The 15,363-nt window shown below is 34.9% G+C and overlaps 2 protein-coding genes, 1 long non-coding RNA gene and 1 pseudogene across 3 annotated transcripts; 1 reads left to right on the top strand and 3 right to left on the bottom strand.

Moving 5' to 3' along the window:
- Nucleotides 1–2,611: 2,611 nt before the first annotated feature.
- Nucleotides 2,612–4,178, top strand: LOC133697907 (uncharacterized). Its single transcript, XM_062120733.1, has 2 exons — nt 2,612–2,807; nt 3,706–4,178. The coding sequence occupies exons 1-2, from the start codon at nt 2,702–2,704 to the stop codon at nt 4,059–4,061; spliced, it is 462 nt and encodes a 153-aa protein (XP_061976717.1). The 5' UTR covers nt 2,612–2,701; the 3' UTR covers nt 4,062–4,178.
- A 228-nt stretch (nt 4,179–4,406) lies between these two features.
- LOC133697908 (ribonuclease H2 subunit A-like) lies at nt 4,407–6,535 on the bottom strand (annotated as a pseudogene).
- A 543-nt stretch (nt 6,536–7,078) lies between these two features.
- LOC133697909 (uncharacterized) lies at nt 7,079–8,085 on the bottom strand. Its single transcript, XR_009842952.1, has 2 exons — nt 7,271–8,085; nt 7,079–7,155 (listed from the first exon to the last, which is right to left on the bottom strand). It is a non-coding gene; the product is annotated as an uncharacterized LOC133697909 (long non-coding RNA).
- A 314-nt stretch (nt 8,086–8,399) lies between these two features.
- On the bottom strand, nt 8,400–10,548 carry LOC133697905 (uncharacterized). The gene is made up of 3 exons (XM_062120732.1): nt 9,627–10,548; nt 9,163–9,317; nt 8,400–8,913 (listed from the first exon to the last, which is right to left on the bottom strand). The coding sequence occupies exons 1-3, from the start codon at nt 10,177–10,179 to the stop codon at nt 8,659–8,661; spliced, it is 963 nt and encodes a 320-aa protein (XP_061976716.1). The 5' UTR covers nt 10,180–10,548; the 3' UTR covers nt 8,400–8,658.
- Nucleotides 10,549–15,363: the final 4,815 nt, after the last annotated feature.

Below are 15,363 nucleotides of genomic sequence, written 5' to 3'. Positions count from 1 at the left end.
TTTGTAAGATTTGTTTCTCATTATTTTAATAAACTTGAAAAAATAAAACATTAATAAGTTATTTTCCAGCTCATTTTCCATAACATAACCAAACACTGAAAAATATTTTCCAACTTATTTTTCATTACATTACCAAACATCAAAAAATACTTTCCTGAAATTCACTTTTCCAAGAATTTATTTTCCAAAAGGAAACTACTTTCCTGCAAACAAACGGGGTCCAAGAATTAGTTTGAAAGACATCAAATCTAAAGAGAAATTGAACTTTATTGTATTATTCGAGGAGTTGTTTGAAGTAATGGTAAATATTGTTTTTTAAAATATATTTTGATTGAAAATATATTAAAATAATATATTATTATTATTATTTTTAAAAGTTTATTTTTGATTTTAACATATAAAAACGAGTTAAAAACATAAAAAATAATAATTATTTAAAGTAAAAAAAAAGAAAGAAAGAAGCAAACAGTGCCAAGAAAAAAAAGGCTTTAATAATTGGAAATTGGGTGTGGCACATCAGTTCCTGATGGCTGAAACTACCATGATAATACCATGTACCAATCGAAAGCAAAGAAGAAGAAGAAGAAGAAGAAGAAGAAGAATAAACCTCATCTCCACCACCATCTAGTGGCCTGGAAAGATAACCATGGTGAGACAAGGCAAGTCTCTGTCTGAAAGATTCGAGATTCGATCCCTATAACTCATGCCCCCTCGGGTTTGGTTTGGTTTAGTGATAAAAAATAAAACAAGGTTTAACGTTATCGTTTTAGAAGTATTTGGAAATATAATAAAAATTATAGTTTAAAGGTTTTTTTATTTATTTTTAATATCAAAACGATTTATATATATAAAACTAGCTTTGATACCCGCGCGATGCCGCGGGTCATTTTTTTTGCATAAAAAATATTTAAAAAAATTAAAATTTAAAAATCTTGGGTTTTTCTGAAAAGTTATACCCAAGAATCTTGGGTTTGGTTACAACACCTAACCTAAGAGTAATATTTATAATATTAATAATAAAATTAAACTTGCATGATCCAAGTTTAAGTGAGTCTGACTGTAACACCGGACCCAAGAATACTGAATGTGGGTCTGGTTATAAGGTCGTGTCATAAAAGTGTGATAATTAAATAGATTAATTAAAAAAAACAAAGAAAAAAAATTAACAGGAAGGAAAAAACTAATGAAAAAAAAGAAAAAAAACATTGAATTAATTAAGTCAACCTTTTAAACCAGGTTATCCCGTAAAACCTGGGATTTGCGTCATGAAAGTTTGATAACTAAATAGAAAAAAAAATGACTGGTTTACCTAGAATTAACCGGGTTAACCCATCAAACCAAGTTAACCCGTCAAGCCTAGGATACATGTCATGAAAGTATGAAAGTCTGATAATTAAATAGAAAGAAAATTAACTTTAACAAACTAAACTAAATGAAAAAAATAACTCGTCAAATCAGGTTAACCCATTAAACCCGAGATTCGTATCATGAAAATCTGTTAACTAAATAAAAAAAAATTTAACATTAACAAACTAAATCAAACAAAAAAAATTCATTAAAAAAAATAAAAAGAAAAAACAAAAGAAAAAAACAGTTATATAATATAATACAATATAATAATAATTATAATTATAATTATAATGAAAAAACATGGGGAAATTTTTTTTTAAAAAAAAGTGGGGAAAGCTAAAGCTAAAGCTAAATTCTCAACCAACTCAATATTGAAAAAATAAATTTAACAAAGATAATTAAAAAAAAAAAACATGTGGGGGAAATACTGTAGCCAAACAAAAACCATGTAAGGGAAACACTGTAGTAATCCATAGTAAAAAACCGACAAAGACTATCTTAAAAAAAAAAAGAAGTCAATTTTAGGTAAAAGAAATGAAAAAAAAAATACACAAAAAAGGAAACAAAAGCGAAAAAAAAACACGTGGGGAAAGCTACAGTGTTTTAAAGAAAAAGACAAAAAAACTAAATTTTCAACCGGCTCAATAGTAAAAAAATAAAATCAACAAAAATAATTCTGAAAAAAACAAAACAAAACAAAACAAAACATGTAAAAAATGACAATTTTGGAAAAAAAAATAATAAAAATAAAAAAAAACATATGGGGAAAGCTAAAGCTAGATTATCAGCCAGCTTAATATTGAAAAAATAAATTCGATAAATATAATTTTTTTAAAAAATATATGGGGAAACACTGCAGCAAAACAAAAACTATGTAGGGGGAACACTGTAGCAATCCATATTGTTTTTTTTTTAAAAACTACAAAGCTAAATTCTCAACCAACTTAATATAAAAAAAATAAAATCTACAAAGACCATTTAAAAAAAAAAAATTAAAAAATCATAAAAAAAAATATATGAGAATATTATAGCAATCCACAATGTTTTAAAGAAAAAAACTACATAGTTAAATTTTCAACCAGCTCAATATTTAAAAAAATTAGCAAAGATGATTTTGAAAAAAAAAATTTAAAAAAAAAGAAAAAAAAAAGAAGAAGAAATCAATTTTGGGTAAAAAAAAAGCAAAAAAAAAAAAAAAAAGTAAAAAAAAAAAACTGCTACAGTGAATATCCCACGCGTTTTAGAGTTCTTTAATTATTCCTTTCTTGCATGACGAGGTGTCTACTTTAGAAGAGAGACTGAAGTGTCAAAGGGAGGTTTCGGAGAAGCTATAGCTCTACAAGCACCTTTCATGCAGTACAAGGGGAAGATGGGATTGCTCCTTGGACTCCTCGTGATCACCAGCTTATGCCTGTCTGCATCTTCAACACCACTCGACGATAAGCCCTTCTTTCCAGGTATCCTTCTTCCGAGGAGAACAGAGTTTATATAGAGCCTGTGTTGATTGCCTAAATTTTTTATTAGTAGCCTTCAAGAAAGAAGAAACTTCTTGAGTCGCTGTTTTTGTTTTTTCGTTCGAGTAGAGAGCTAGTAAATTAAGGGCTCCAAGACGAGCCGGAAAACGCCGGAGTCCATGAAAGATGATGCTTGAGCGGGTGGGTTTGAGGAGAGATACGAGCACCAATTATTAATTTCCTGGCTAATAATACTTGGTCGTTTGTTTATAGGAAAGGTGTTTTTTTTTTCTTAATTATTTTGGAAAATTAGCCAATAAAAAAACATAAATAATGAAGAGGAGAAAGGGTGGATGGTTATATATTGCAATTTTAATTAAATTATTTTGGAGTTCATTGTTCATTACCGTTTGTGTAGTATGAATGTTTCAAGTCTCACCTCTGTAAGATTAAAAAACGATGTCTACATGACAATGTCATGATTAGCAAACGATGAATAAGAAGCTTGTAATCTTTTTTGCTAGCCACGTATAAGTTGGGACGAGTTAATTTAGATCAACTCACTCAATGTGGACTTTTTTTATTTGCCAAGGGAGGAACTTTGAATATGGCATGGCAAGAATTTTGCCCTTCCATCTGATCGGTGCCCTGCTGCTAAATTCCTGTCCCCCACCTATATAAACGGGCTCCTCCTGCATGCATGAGAGGAACCTCCTGCAAAATTCTTTAACGAAAATGGTACCCACAGTAAAGTCTGAGTCTAAGATCTAAGGGATTCTGATAGTTTTACTACCATTGACTTGACGTGGAAGTTTGAGCTTTATAATTCATAGTTTTATTCGTTAATCAATCCCTTGATTTTTTGTTTGCACTGAGAAAGACTAAACAGCATCCAGGACAGATCCTTTGCAGGAGAATAATCTGGGAGCTGCAGGCACACATGAACATGGCATCGGTAGCATTGACGATGATTCTAGTGAAAGAAGTGGCATAGTACACAGCAGCAAATTTGCACATGGCGGCTCAGCTCATGGAGGTGCACATGGAGGTGCACGTGGTGGCGGAGCAACTGGGGCAGCTGACAATGCAAATGGTGGTGGCGAAGCACAAGGAGGTGGAGCAGTCGTCCCGATAGTCATAGCAGGTGCTGCAGCTAATCACCGACCAAACAACCACCACAATGCTGGCAGCCGCCAAGTGAACTGCATAGTGCCTCCATTGATTACAACCACCTTTGTTTCTCTCATTGTACATTAAGCCAAGTGTAGATTGATCCATTACGCTAAAAGAAATGGTATTTGTCACACAGTTTCGGGCTGTGTTTGTAGCCTGCCTTGCTGTAATATACAAGTCTGTGTTTGTGCAGTTTGTACATCATGTAAAGTCAATGTGTTTGCAATTAGCTCGTGTAGCAATCACACCCAAGTGTGCGTGCTCAAGGGCTAGAAACATCCAGCACCGTCAGAGTCCGAGTGTAAATAGCCTGTTTCTCACCTAACCCTGAGGTAGTCCTGGATAGTTGAATGGAAACAGACCTCACCTCTGCATTTAAAGAAAACAGTTGATATGCACGACTAAAAAAAGGCAATCTCTGAAGGCCTCTTTTTAAACATTCCCATGATATTTCTACGTTAAAATTCATCCTTAGCCAGCAGGCTACATTCTAGAATCTGCATGCTTTATACTCAGTTAAATTAAACTTCTGTAAGAGATGCATGCTGGGATAGTTCTTCGATTCATTGATATGTGTAGGTATGGAATAAAACAGCAACCAAACTCCATTGCTAGAAATTAGTAAGTTGCTCAAGTTTACGAGCATGGAAAAACTTGCAGCGGCTTTTACCACTAGATTCAGTTCCTCACTTTTCCTCTTGGACGTTGTGACACCAAAACTGCTTGATTTTAGTTGCCGCTTCCGACTGCTACTACTAGAACCATCTTCCACTAATTTATCCGATTCCCTGCTTAAAAATAAAAAGAAAAATGTAGCCAAGTATGACACATTCAATAGCTTTACCCTTTTCTTCTTGTGGAATGGATTGCAAAGAAAACAGGAAAATGAAGTATTGGTAAATTCCACACAGCTCAGACTGCAAATGGCACCCATGAAAATACAAGAATTAATCCTGCTTTCTACAAACTGGACCATATTCATGTGCGAGTAACATGGAGTGCACCCTTCAAAGGCAACTGACTAAAGTTTTGTGCCTGTTTTGGCATCTCATGCAAAAGAGAAAAAAGAAGCAAGGAATTGTGAAGCAACATTTATTTTGAAGTGGGTCCGTCAAACTTTTATACTAGCAGGTTACACGTCTGGCTATAAACCTCAGACTCTCCTCCAGTCCAAGGATGAACAAGGCCCCAATAATCATAGATCATTCAAATTGACCTCACCCCTAAAACATTCCCTGGATGCAGTTATGACTGAACAAAGAAGTGATATTGCCACATTCAACTTCTGGTTTCTTTTAGTATCATGACCACCAAACAAATGCCCATCTCATTAAAAAAAGCTGAGATAAGTTAGTTCCTGTCTTCGGTTTTAGAGTTACATAGCACCTCACATCACGCAGCACAATGATGCAGCTGCAGAAGAAGGGTATTACTATGGGGAAGTAAAGAAAGGACCGATAATTGACCCAAGACATCAACCATGTTCTTGGAATAGGGTGTGCATGTACCCCAACTGAAGTGGACCAGTGTTGGGAACCCAAATACTGAGTGTTCGTGTTCGTGTTTGTTCCAACCAAGCTTTAGTTTCAGGATGTGCACACAACAATAAAACTAGATTCAACAGACCAACAGATAAAATTTAGAGGGTGAAGGTTATATTGCACATCAACAAGATGAATAGGCAATGCTAACCTCCAGGGTATCCAGATCCAAAATTCCTAGCCATGTTTTAAGCTGTTTCATCAAGTACCCATCCTCACAAGGCCCAATCTCTTGTAACCTACTTGGTTGAACGAAAGATAAACATATTGGCAAGAACAAATTAAGGGAATCAAATGGGTGGGAAATCACTACCTTTGCAACAATACTTGCTCCACTCACAACTGGATAAAGACTACCAGCATTCTTTACAACAACAAAGTTGACAAAAGGAAAACTTTCAGACAGTTTTATTCTATATATCTCAGGATCTCCCACTGTATCCACATAAACCTGAAACCCAATCATGTGAACGTGTAAGCATTTTAACTTCTATTGCAGCATTATTTAATGATAGTGATGCCAAAGCAAGTCAAAGAGCAGATAAACAAGGTTGACACAGCATCATATGTTTTATCCAAGATCTTATGCACATGAGTTCTAAGGAATAGAGGAAATTATCTATTTAACTGACACATCTTATTAGATGTTAAGGTTTAGTTGAGAAGAGTGAGATACAATGAGTTTGGATAAACATGCTTTTAGGGAAAAACCCGCCTCTTCTAAGTCAGAAAAAGTCTTACCTCGGTTAAAAGAACTCCCATGTTTAGCACCCTATTCACAAGGCCACTAGCAGAATCATGTGATATCTCAGTTAGGTTTATCTTATTCCTAGAGAGAGAAGATAAGAAAAACATTTAGATACCAAAAAGTCAAAGAATACCAGAAGAAATCTAATTACATTAGCTACTTACTTCTTAAGCATTTTAGCCGAGAGCTCCCTCGGATCAATAACATCAACAGCCCATCCAATTGATTCATTAGCCTTTAGATTTTCAAAATCACTCCTCCCTTTTCTCTTATTTTAAAGTCTTTGAATCGACAAGCAACAAAACAACAAAATGGCATCATCGTTTTTTTTTCAAAAAAACATTACATATTTGAACCCATGTATTGAAAGGGCACAAGTAGCTTATAATTGACATTGTTGATAAAAAAAATAATTCCAAACTCTCGAAATAAAAGCTAAAATGCAATCCTTCTTTTAACTTCAATTCAACATTATGCAACCCAAATTCCATTCAGCATCGCATACCATTTTTCAAGCTCTGATAAAAATCTAAATAAAAACTATTCCATTATTCAAGCTCTAGTCTACATAATTGAGGGGTACAAGCAGCTAATGATAGCCATTGTTGATAAAGATCCAAACTTTCAAATATAAAGATGAAGCAAATAATATTATTAAACATGGCACATTTTACAAAAATTCTATTAACCATCACATACCATCATTCTAGCTCCAGTTCAAAAGGAAATTTGAACTAATTAAACAAAAAAAAAAGACAAGACCTTTACAAGAAACTAGACAAAACCCAGATCAAAATTAAGTTAAAGAAATCAAAACCTGCAAAGCTGAGGGTAGAGAGAGTCTTCTCATATGAGCGAGCACAGTACAAGCATCCGTACACCATAGGTCCTGAAACAAGACAAACAATTAACCCCACCAAAAAAAGACTTCAAGAGAATCAAATGAAAACAAGAAAAGAAAACCCAGAAAGGAATTGTAAAGAAATGTGAAGCAAAACAAGTACGAGCAATAAAGTGCCAAGAACTGGAACACGACCAGCTTCATCTATACCCATAATCCAAGGCTTTGAGCCCACTCGGGGAGAGTTGATTCAGACCCCATTATGTATAGAGAAAGTCTTTTAGCCGCCACTAGAAGTAAACCCCTTCCCTTTCTCCGTGCGAATCTGTAGATAGACAATGGCGTTTGGCTCCCGCCAGAAATGAGTGAGAGGATTTTTCAGTCTTGGGCTAGGACTTGGGTCTCAAAAATGAAAAGATAGTTAGGATAATGTTTCTTCTTCTTCTTTTTTTTAGAACGGAGGCTAATTTCATCTTTTAGAGAAGACCGGTTAACATTTTCACTTGCAACCATTTATTAAACCCGGCTACCATGGTAGGTTGATCTGGTGAATTTTAATTATGGGTTTGAATGATATATTTTAATTTAAATTAATTTTGATATTTAACTAACTAAATTTAGATAATTTAATGATATGGTTTGTGATGCACTTAATTTTACAAAACTCGATCAAATCAAAATCAATAAGTTTTTTTTAATAAAATAATACTATTTTGAAAAATAAATAAATTAGCCCAGATTAACGAGAGGGGAAAAGAATCCCACAAGTTCTTCATCAAAGATATAGAAATACCTCTTGCTGTTCACATCATATCAAGTCACACCATTTTTTATTTCGAAACACATAAGAGATTAAGCAGGAGAAGTATGGCATTCACAAATTACAATTACCCTTCCTTCTACCCTTTAAAAGACAACAAACAATCAACCTTCACCTCACCAAAATCAAACCAGATATCGGTATTTGGAAGTCAGTTTGATCATAGACTTAACCAAGTCTCTTCCATAAACATGAAATTCCACCTCACTGAATAAGTTCTCAAAGGGATAGATGAACTCTGCAAACGAGGTGTTTTACAGACCATGGCCACGGGTAATCGATGAGGTGAAACAATTCTGATTCGACAGGTTTGAGAAGCAAGAAGTATGCCAATGAGTCCATCGGTGAAATGAATCTTGACTGTAATGTGTTTTCTGCTAAGTAATCTTTCTAGCATTCCATGAGAAACACCATGCTTTATGAGCCAAGCCTGGGGTCCAAGCGAAGTATGCCAAATAACATCAACCAAAAATGAAACTACAAGTCCTGCAAGTCTTTTGTCCGCTGTGATTCATCAAACTCCCAATTACTTCTCAATCCTTAACGGGACAAGGTTCCATTGCTTAAAAATAACAGTTTCGAAATGGCACCACTGGCCGCACAAGCCATAAAACAAATACCTTTTGCTTCAGCTATATAAGAGCACACGACTTCTTTTTTATCTCCATGAACATTAAGAAAAAACCAGCATTCCACTCTACGTACCATATCAATGTAGCTACTTCTGCACCCTACTCAATAATCCTGCGAAGCATGGAGGCCACGAGTTTTTCCTCTTTGCACCTTGTAATCAAATCCAGGTACTGCATGGCTTCTCGAGGGAGAAGACCTTCAATAAAAAAGCTGAACAAGTGCGAGTGAGTCCCTTGCATCACATCAATACATTGCTCCAATACCCTCAATTGCTGTTCTTTTCCCAGTTCCAGAGCCTCCATCAATGGTAATACATCTCGCTCCTCCTCCTGGAAGTGCTCTTTGCTATGTTCCTATCAGCACAATGGAATACTTCAAATTATTCAAGATATATACAGAGCTCAAGACACCTTATTCAAAAAAGGGACACGAGAAAAATCTCATACAGACACGGATACACATTATAACAGCCTAAGTAGCCCTGTAGCACTGATGAAACCAAGGAAGTTGTGGCAGTAAATTTGGCTTGCACTGCACTGCATAGATGGGCCAATTTTCTGAGAATCTTAAAGCCAGACATTAAAAAGTGATGGCAGTTATACCAGCAATGATTTGAGCCGAGTGGAAAGGTTTCGAAGAGCCTCTCGGTAGTCATTGCTCCCAGTGTCTAGAACTCCAATTGATTTCATGTCTTCTCTGATTCCATTCATGATGGGTAGGTCCCTTCCATGCTCCTCATTTGCAGCTTTACACAGCCCTGCATCATCACATTCAATTTGCAGATCATAAGCTTATTGCTGGTTCAATGATAAAGGATATACTCCGAAACAGCTTGCACGTCAATCAAGATTAAATTATTTTTTGGATGATTTTAAAAAGAATCCTATAATTATAAATTGTATAAAGAAAAATATAATAAAATTTCTGTCTCAAGAAAAAACTAAATTCTTTTTTCGAACACCCCGCATAAATACATTATATTAAAAAAAAATCAATAAATTCTCGACACTGGTGAACATATCTCATTGACCATGTGTACGGACTTAACTTGAACACGAGACCTTACCTCTCTCAGCCGTTTCGAGAAGTGGAAAAACCACACGCTCCTCCATCTGCGCGTGCTCAACCATGACCTCTAGCAACTGCGAATAACTCTTCCCAAACTTCCTCACCTCCATCCTCGCACTCCCCATAGTCGGATCACCATTCCTCCTCCCACCACGTGTCACCAAATCCTCACTCCACCACACCATCCTCTCCAAATGCCACACCACACTCCTATGTTGCGTCGCCACCATTTTAACCACCAACGCCACCGTTTCAATTCCCTCTTCCACCTTCACCATCAACGGCGGTTGCGGCAACTTCACATCAATGAACCGAACCATCATCTCTCGGGGACCCGAAACTGTTTCGGGCCCGAATTGGACCACTGGAATCGGGTCATTAGTGGGTGTAAATTGAAGCGCTCTAGTCTTGTAAAGAAGAGCAAGATGAAGGTAGAGAGTGAAAGAACTGGTGGGGTCACCGTATAATTGGACGGCCGGGGTTGATTTGATGAAATCACAAGGAGCTAACTCTGCCATTGATTGCTTTGAACTAGTAAAACAATTTCCCATCGTTACTTTCTCAAGGTTTTCTCAAGAAAACACAAATGGGGACTCAAATTTGGTTTATTTTTTGTGGGTTTTGTCAGTAACAAAGAGAGAAGAGTGGCGTGCAAGAAAAAGGGATCAAGTTAAACAGAGTAAAGTGATGGGTTGGTTAGAAAAAACAAGAAAGAGTTGAAGAGTAAAGTAGTTGAGGATGAAGGCAAGAACAAACTGAAAGTGACATTAAGAGAAGGATTTTTGGTTAAAGAAAGGCTCTCTCTCACTCTCCGTGTAGAAGCAAGAAAAGGATGCAGAGGGAGGCTTGGAGGGGAGGGTTTTCCCTCTCTTTTTTAGCAGAGTTTGGTGCGTTTGTCTCCTCTATCTTTTTGATTTGTTGTAATTTGGTCACTTTGTTAGTATTTTCTTTTATCATATATATATATATATTTTTTATCATGAACAGATATGATTCTTCTCTTATTCTATTACAAGTGTTTTTCGACAATAATTAACATAACCGTGGGATTTGATGATTATAAAATATTGAATATCAAACTAATATAAAATCGAAAACTAGGGGACTAAATAAATAAACGTTTTCCCTGAGTGGTTTGCTGGCTTTGATTCCCATGGTGTGTGGGTTTCTGACAAATTACATGAACAGCGATGTTACTAATAATTTTTCGTTGTCCTTTCGATTGGATTAAGAAATAGGAATTAAGAATGGTCGGCAGGAAGGTGACGGCAGGAAAGGGAAATTAGTGTTGGGGAATCTTCAATGGAGATTTGGATTCTACCTTTCGTTCATGAATTTACTGCAAAAATGGAAACTCCGACGTAAATAAAGTAATTGATTTTCAACTGTATTCATAATCAATTGATTACCCAATTCAAACTACATCAACCCTGAACCCCATCCGAACTGTTTTTGTTTTTCCTAAGCAATTATCTATGCAATCAAAACACACTCTTTTTTAAAGGGGATTTCATGTTTCATATTCTGATGGAGATTATTTTTTATTTAAAAATATATCAATAATATTTTTAAAATAAACATATTTTTAAAAAATATAAAAAAGGGAGCCGCCAACTCCCAAACAGGTTCTATTTTTAAAAAATAAACATATTTTTAAAATAAGTTGGGAACCCAATTGATAAAAAATACAAATAAAAATAAACTGGGACCCAATGGAGAAATGAGTAACAATGTAACATGCTGGGGACTAGTCGCCTTGAAGGAACTAGCCCAGTCATGAATTCAGTTACTTACTGCAGCCATGCAAGTGGAAAACTTTAGAAAACTTAAGAACATGATAATTTTGATAAGAAAACAAAGCTGCAGCAATAATACAGGATCTGAATCCTAAAGAGTTAAACATGTAGCTACTCCAATGCTATCGAGCTTGTAAATGCCACCCACATGGTGCGTGCTGGTCCAAATTTGAAGAGATAAAAAATAAATCCATGTTTTATTCTTGATGTTTTCGAAGAGATTTAAAACAAATGCAAGAATTGTCTTCGCCGTATGATCCAAAACTAGATGGGTTTTGAGGGAGATTTTGCTCCCATGGATTGATCACTGGCCCAAGATGTGGTCCTCTACAGTCGAAGGGTTTAATATTTTCATGAATGGATAATGGAAGTAGACCTAATTGACTGTATTTATGGTTATGGTTGCTGGCAGAGGCATAAAAAACCAGTCCATCACCATCACCATCACCATCACTTAATGCCATGGTTTGAAAGAATTGCTACGATTTGTGGTTTATCTAATTTTGTCTGCATTTTCTACAAGGTATTTTTACCCTGGAATCACTACCTTGTACAGTGATGATAGTGCTTAGTTGGCTCTGGAGTCTCAATGATTTTCTTCAAGTATTTTGAAAATATTGTCAAAATAAAAATGATGTTTTCTTGCATTGTTTTAACCCTTAATTAACACTATCAAAAAGACATATCGAAAATCATTAATTTAATGTTTTCTTAGGATAAAAACAATCTTTATTGCATCATCAAACACATACTTAGGATGTAAGGAATACATAGATATAAAACAGTAACCAAGAGTGATTGTTAGCTATAAAGGTAATTATGGTAATGTAATAGTTAAAATGCAGGAATTGGTGGTGTGAAATGCTACAAAACAAAAAAACACAGATATTGGTAATACACTAACATTGCAGGTAGTGGACCAATGGGCTCAACAAGGAAAGAAACTGAAACCGTTTTCCATCTCAAAACTAGTTTTGCTGGTTTTTTTCCAGTGTAAATGTTTGTGTTAACATTAAAAATCAATAATGTAACTACGATTTCTTGTCCTTTTGCACGTGTTTTGTCCCTTCTAGCAAAGGATTTGGCTCTCATGCGTTAAGTAACCCCTTCTGTGCCTATAAGAAACACTCCTTTGCCTGTTAGTGATTCCATCCTTCTTCATTTCCTTCTTGTTTTTATCAACTTTCTTGCGATTTTAGCTATGGAAGGCAATGGTTTCTCTAGCCTGAAAGACTTGTCGAAGTCCCCATCACACCCAAGACCAGACCTCGTGAGGTCTCAATCCATACCAGCAACATGGGGTTATGTAATTTTTTCGAACACCAACGAAACCACCAATATTGATGATGGTTTTTCTGACCTTTCTCTTGAAGAGGGTTCTTTATCCTCCATCAACTCTCTAGATGCAACATTACCGTATTCATCTTCCCCGCCACCATCTTGTTTGACTAGTCTTTCTGACGTGATGAGTGAAGCTACCTTTGATCAGAAAGAGGAGATCATGAATGTGGATGCAAGAAAGTACGTGGCTTTTGGGAATTCAACTAAGATAAAGGGATTGTTTCCTCCACCAATCTCTTGCCTGAGATTGTTTAACAAAGGTATGCCTTGTAGGTACCTCAATTATAATGAAGAAAATGACAGTTTTGAGCTTGAGGAGATAAAAATCCCCCAAGGAGACATTTTGCGTGCTAACCGCTCAGGTGGGCGTTTGAGACTAACCCTTGTGGTTTCCGATGATGAAAGCTCTGACATTGAAGAGGAAGAAGAGATCATGGAGGAGGAAGAGACCAGCGGCACTGTTGAATAGGCCTTTGTTGTTCTCTGTGTTCTTGTTTTTTCATGGTTGGTGTTAACTTTTTTCTTAGCAGACTCGCCTGCTGTTGTTGTTATTGTTAACCTTTTGCAGGTTATGTTGTCGTTGCCTAGCGCGAGTGTGGCATCTGTTTAGTTTCCTTTCTCTTTTTCCCAACAACTTTTTTTTTTTTTTTTTTTATGTGGGTCAAGAAAGAGTCGTTCTTGTGTTGTGCAACTCAAAATTGTCATGGTAGTTAAATTTCAAAAAAATAAAAATAATAAAAACCGTGAGCACTTTCTCTCCCATATTTTGTTTCAAATGAATTAGATGTAAATTAATTAACATCTAATCCCGCTAATTATTTTCTAGAAGCAAAGCAAAAACATGAAAATGGATGAAAGAATATATATATATATATATATATATATATATATATATATATATATATATATATATATATATATAAAGCATTAAAAATATGTAGAAACTTTAAAATCATGAACTCCTTCGCGCCTTTTTTAGAGTTTATTTGGTAGTATGGTAACGGTTGCTTTTCAAATAACTTTTCATGCCGAAATGCATACCAATAAATTTTTTTATTTTTAAAAAATTATTTTTGACATAAGTATATCAAAACAATTCAAAACATACAAATCATATTAAATTTTAACAAAAAAAAAATAAAATTTTTAAGAACACCATTTGCACCACGTTTCCAAATGGTTTCTTAGTCAATGGAGTTAGTTGATACGGTTAATTCATTTTGAATTACTTTAAAATTTTGAATTACTTTAAAAATACATCATGTATGATTTTTTATTGATTAATGTTTCAGAGACCTGATCCTTGTTGATACAGCTGTTTTGTTTTTAGTTACTTAATTTGCTATCATGTTATTTATCAAAAACTAATTTTTGATAAATATAAATATATCATCAAGTCATTATTAGTTAATTAATAGTGAAATAGGAGTTTATGATTTATTTTATTTTATTCTTGAGAATGCAAATAGGAGTTTATTGTCTCGTAATTAAATAATGAAAGGAGTTTTCGATCAATTTCAGGTTTTAATTAAGTAATCATGTTTAATTAGGTATATTTTTTGGATTTAATAACCTAGTGTTGGCGATGATTAATTAATTTATAGTCAACGTAAATTACTAAAGAAAATGATGGGGAATTACAAGACCATAGTGATGTCAAAGAAAGAATGGATAATTGCTTCTTAATTAAATATGCATATTCTACAATTATGGTAGGTCTAATTTGCTTATCTATACTAAGCAAAGGCACTCGTTACCAATTGAAGCAGGCAGTCCTGTAACGCAAATCTTTACCTTCCGTGAACGAAAAATTTTCCATCTTCGGCCTGTTAACCAGAGCACACCTCTACTCACATGGGAAATATGATAGCCGATGTTATTAAGGTTCCGTTTGGGAACGCGGCTGCGGCTGTGTTCTCAAAAAATTTGAATTTTTTTTTGTTAAAATTTAATATGATTTGTATGTTTTGGATCGTTTTGATGTGCTGATGTCAAAAATAATTTTTTAAAAATGAAAAAACATCGTTGGCATGTATTTTGGCACGAAAAGTTATTTGAAAAGCATGCACAATCACACTGCCAAACACGCTCTAAATCAGCATGTCGCCTCAGGTTCCGCCTTCAAAAAAAAAATTAAATGGAAATCAACCCGGTCAACTATAACTCGATTAAACCCTATTTGACTTTTTTTTCTTAAATAAATTCAAATCAATATCATTTAAAACAACATCGTATAGCATTAACCTCAATCAACCTGTACAACCCTTAATCCCTGAATTTTGGTCAGGATTATAGAACAAACCGAGTTTAATTACTTTAATGCTAGCTATATCCTAGGTTTGGTCGTAAAGCACAGGTATCGAAAGGACGGCGTCGCTTCTTTCACATCCTGCCGATTCATAAGATATCCGATGACGAGTGCGTGCCTATAACATGGCCCATTATTCTTCAATTTGGCAGGCATCATGCTATAAGTTTAAGTCCAATTATGTGCTGCTTGAGTGCCTTCAGTAAGGGCATGGCATCATCAAGAAAAGAAGAAGTTAAAGTTCCTGTACTCTTCATGACTCATTTCTTATTGGGCTGTAATGTCGTGTA

Source organism: Populus nigra, chromosome 6 (genome assembly GCF_951802175.1).
Source record: "Populus nigra chromosome 6, ddPopNigr1.1, whole genome shotgun sequence".
Classification (NCBI taxonomy): Eukaryota; Viridiplantae; Streptophyta; class Magnoliopsida; order Malpighiales; family Salicaceae; genus Populus; species Populus nigra.
Note: the sequence above shows the minus strand (reverse complement) of the source record. Positions and strands in the feature narration are given on the sequence as shown.

Excerpts from the sequence above, each read along its gene's own strand:
- LOC133697907 (XM_062120733.1), top strand. The coding sequence starts at position 2,702 with ATGCAGTACAAGGGGAAGATGGGATTGCTCCTTGGACTCCTCGTGATC. Across the intron at positions 2,808-3,705 it reads CGATAAGCCCTTCTTTCCAG|ATCCTTTGCAGGAGAATAAT; the intron begins GTATCCTTCTTC and ends CATCCAGGACAG.
- LOC133697905 (XM_062120732.1), bottom strand. The coding sequence starts at position 10,179 with ATGGGAAATTGTTTTACTAGTTCAAAGCAATCAATGGCAGAGTTAGCT. Across the intron at positions 9,318-9,626 it reads TCTCGAAACGGCTGAGAGAG|GGCTGTGTAAAGCTGCAAAT; the intron begins GTAAGGTCTCGT and ends GTGATGATGCAG. Across the intron at positions 8,914-9,162 it reads CTCGGCTCAAATCATTGCTG|GAACATAGCAAAGAGCACTT; the intron begins GTATAACTGCCA and ends TTGTGCTGATAG.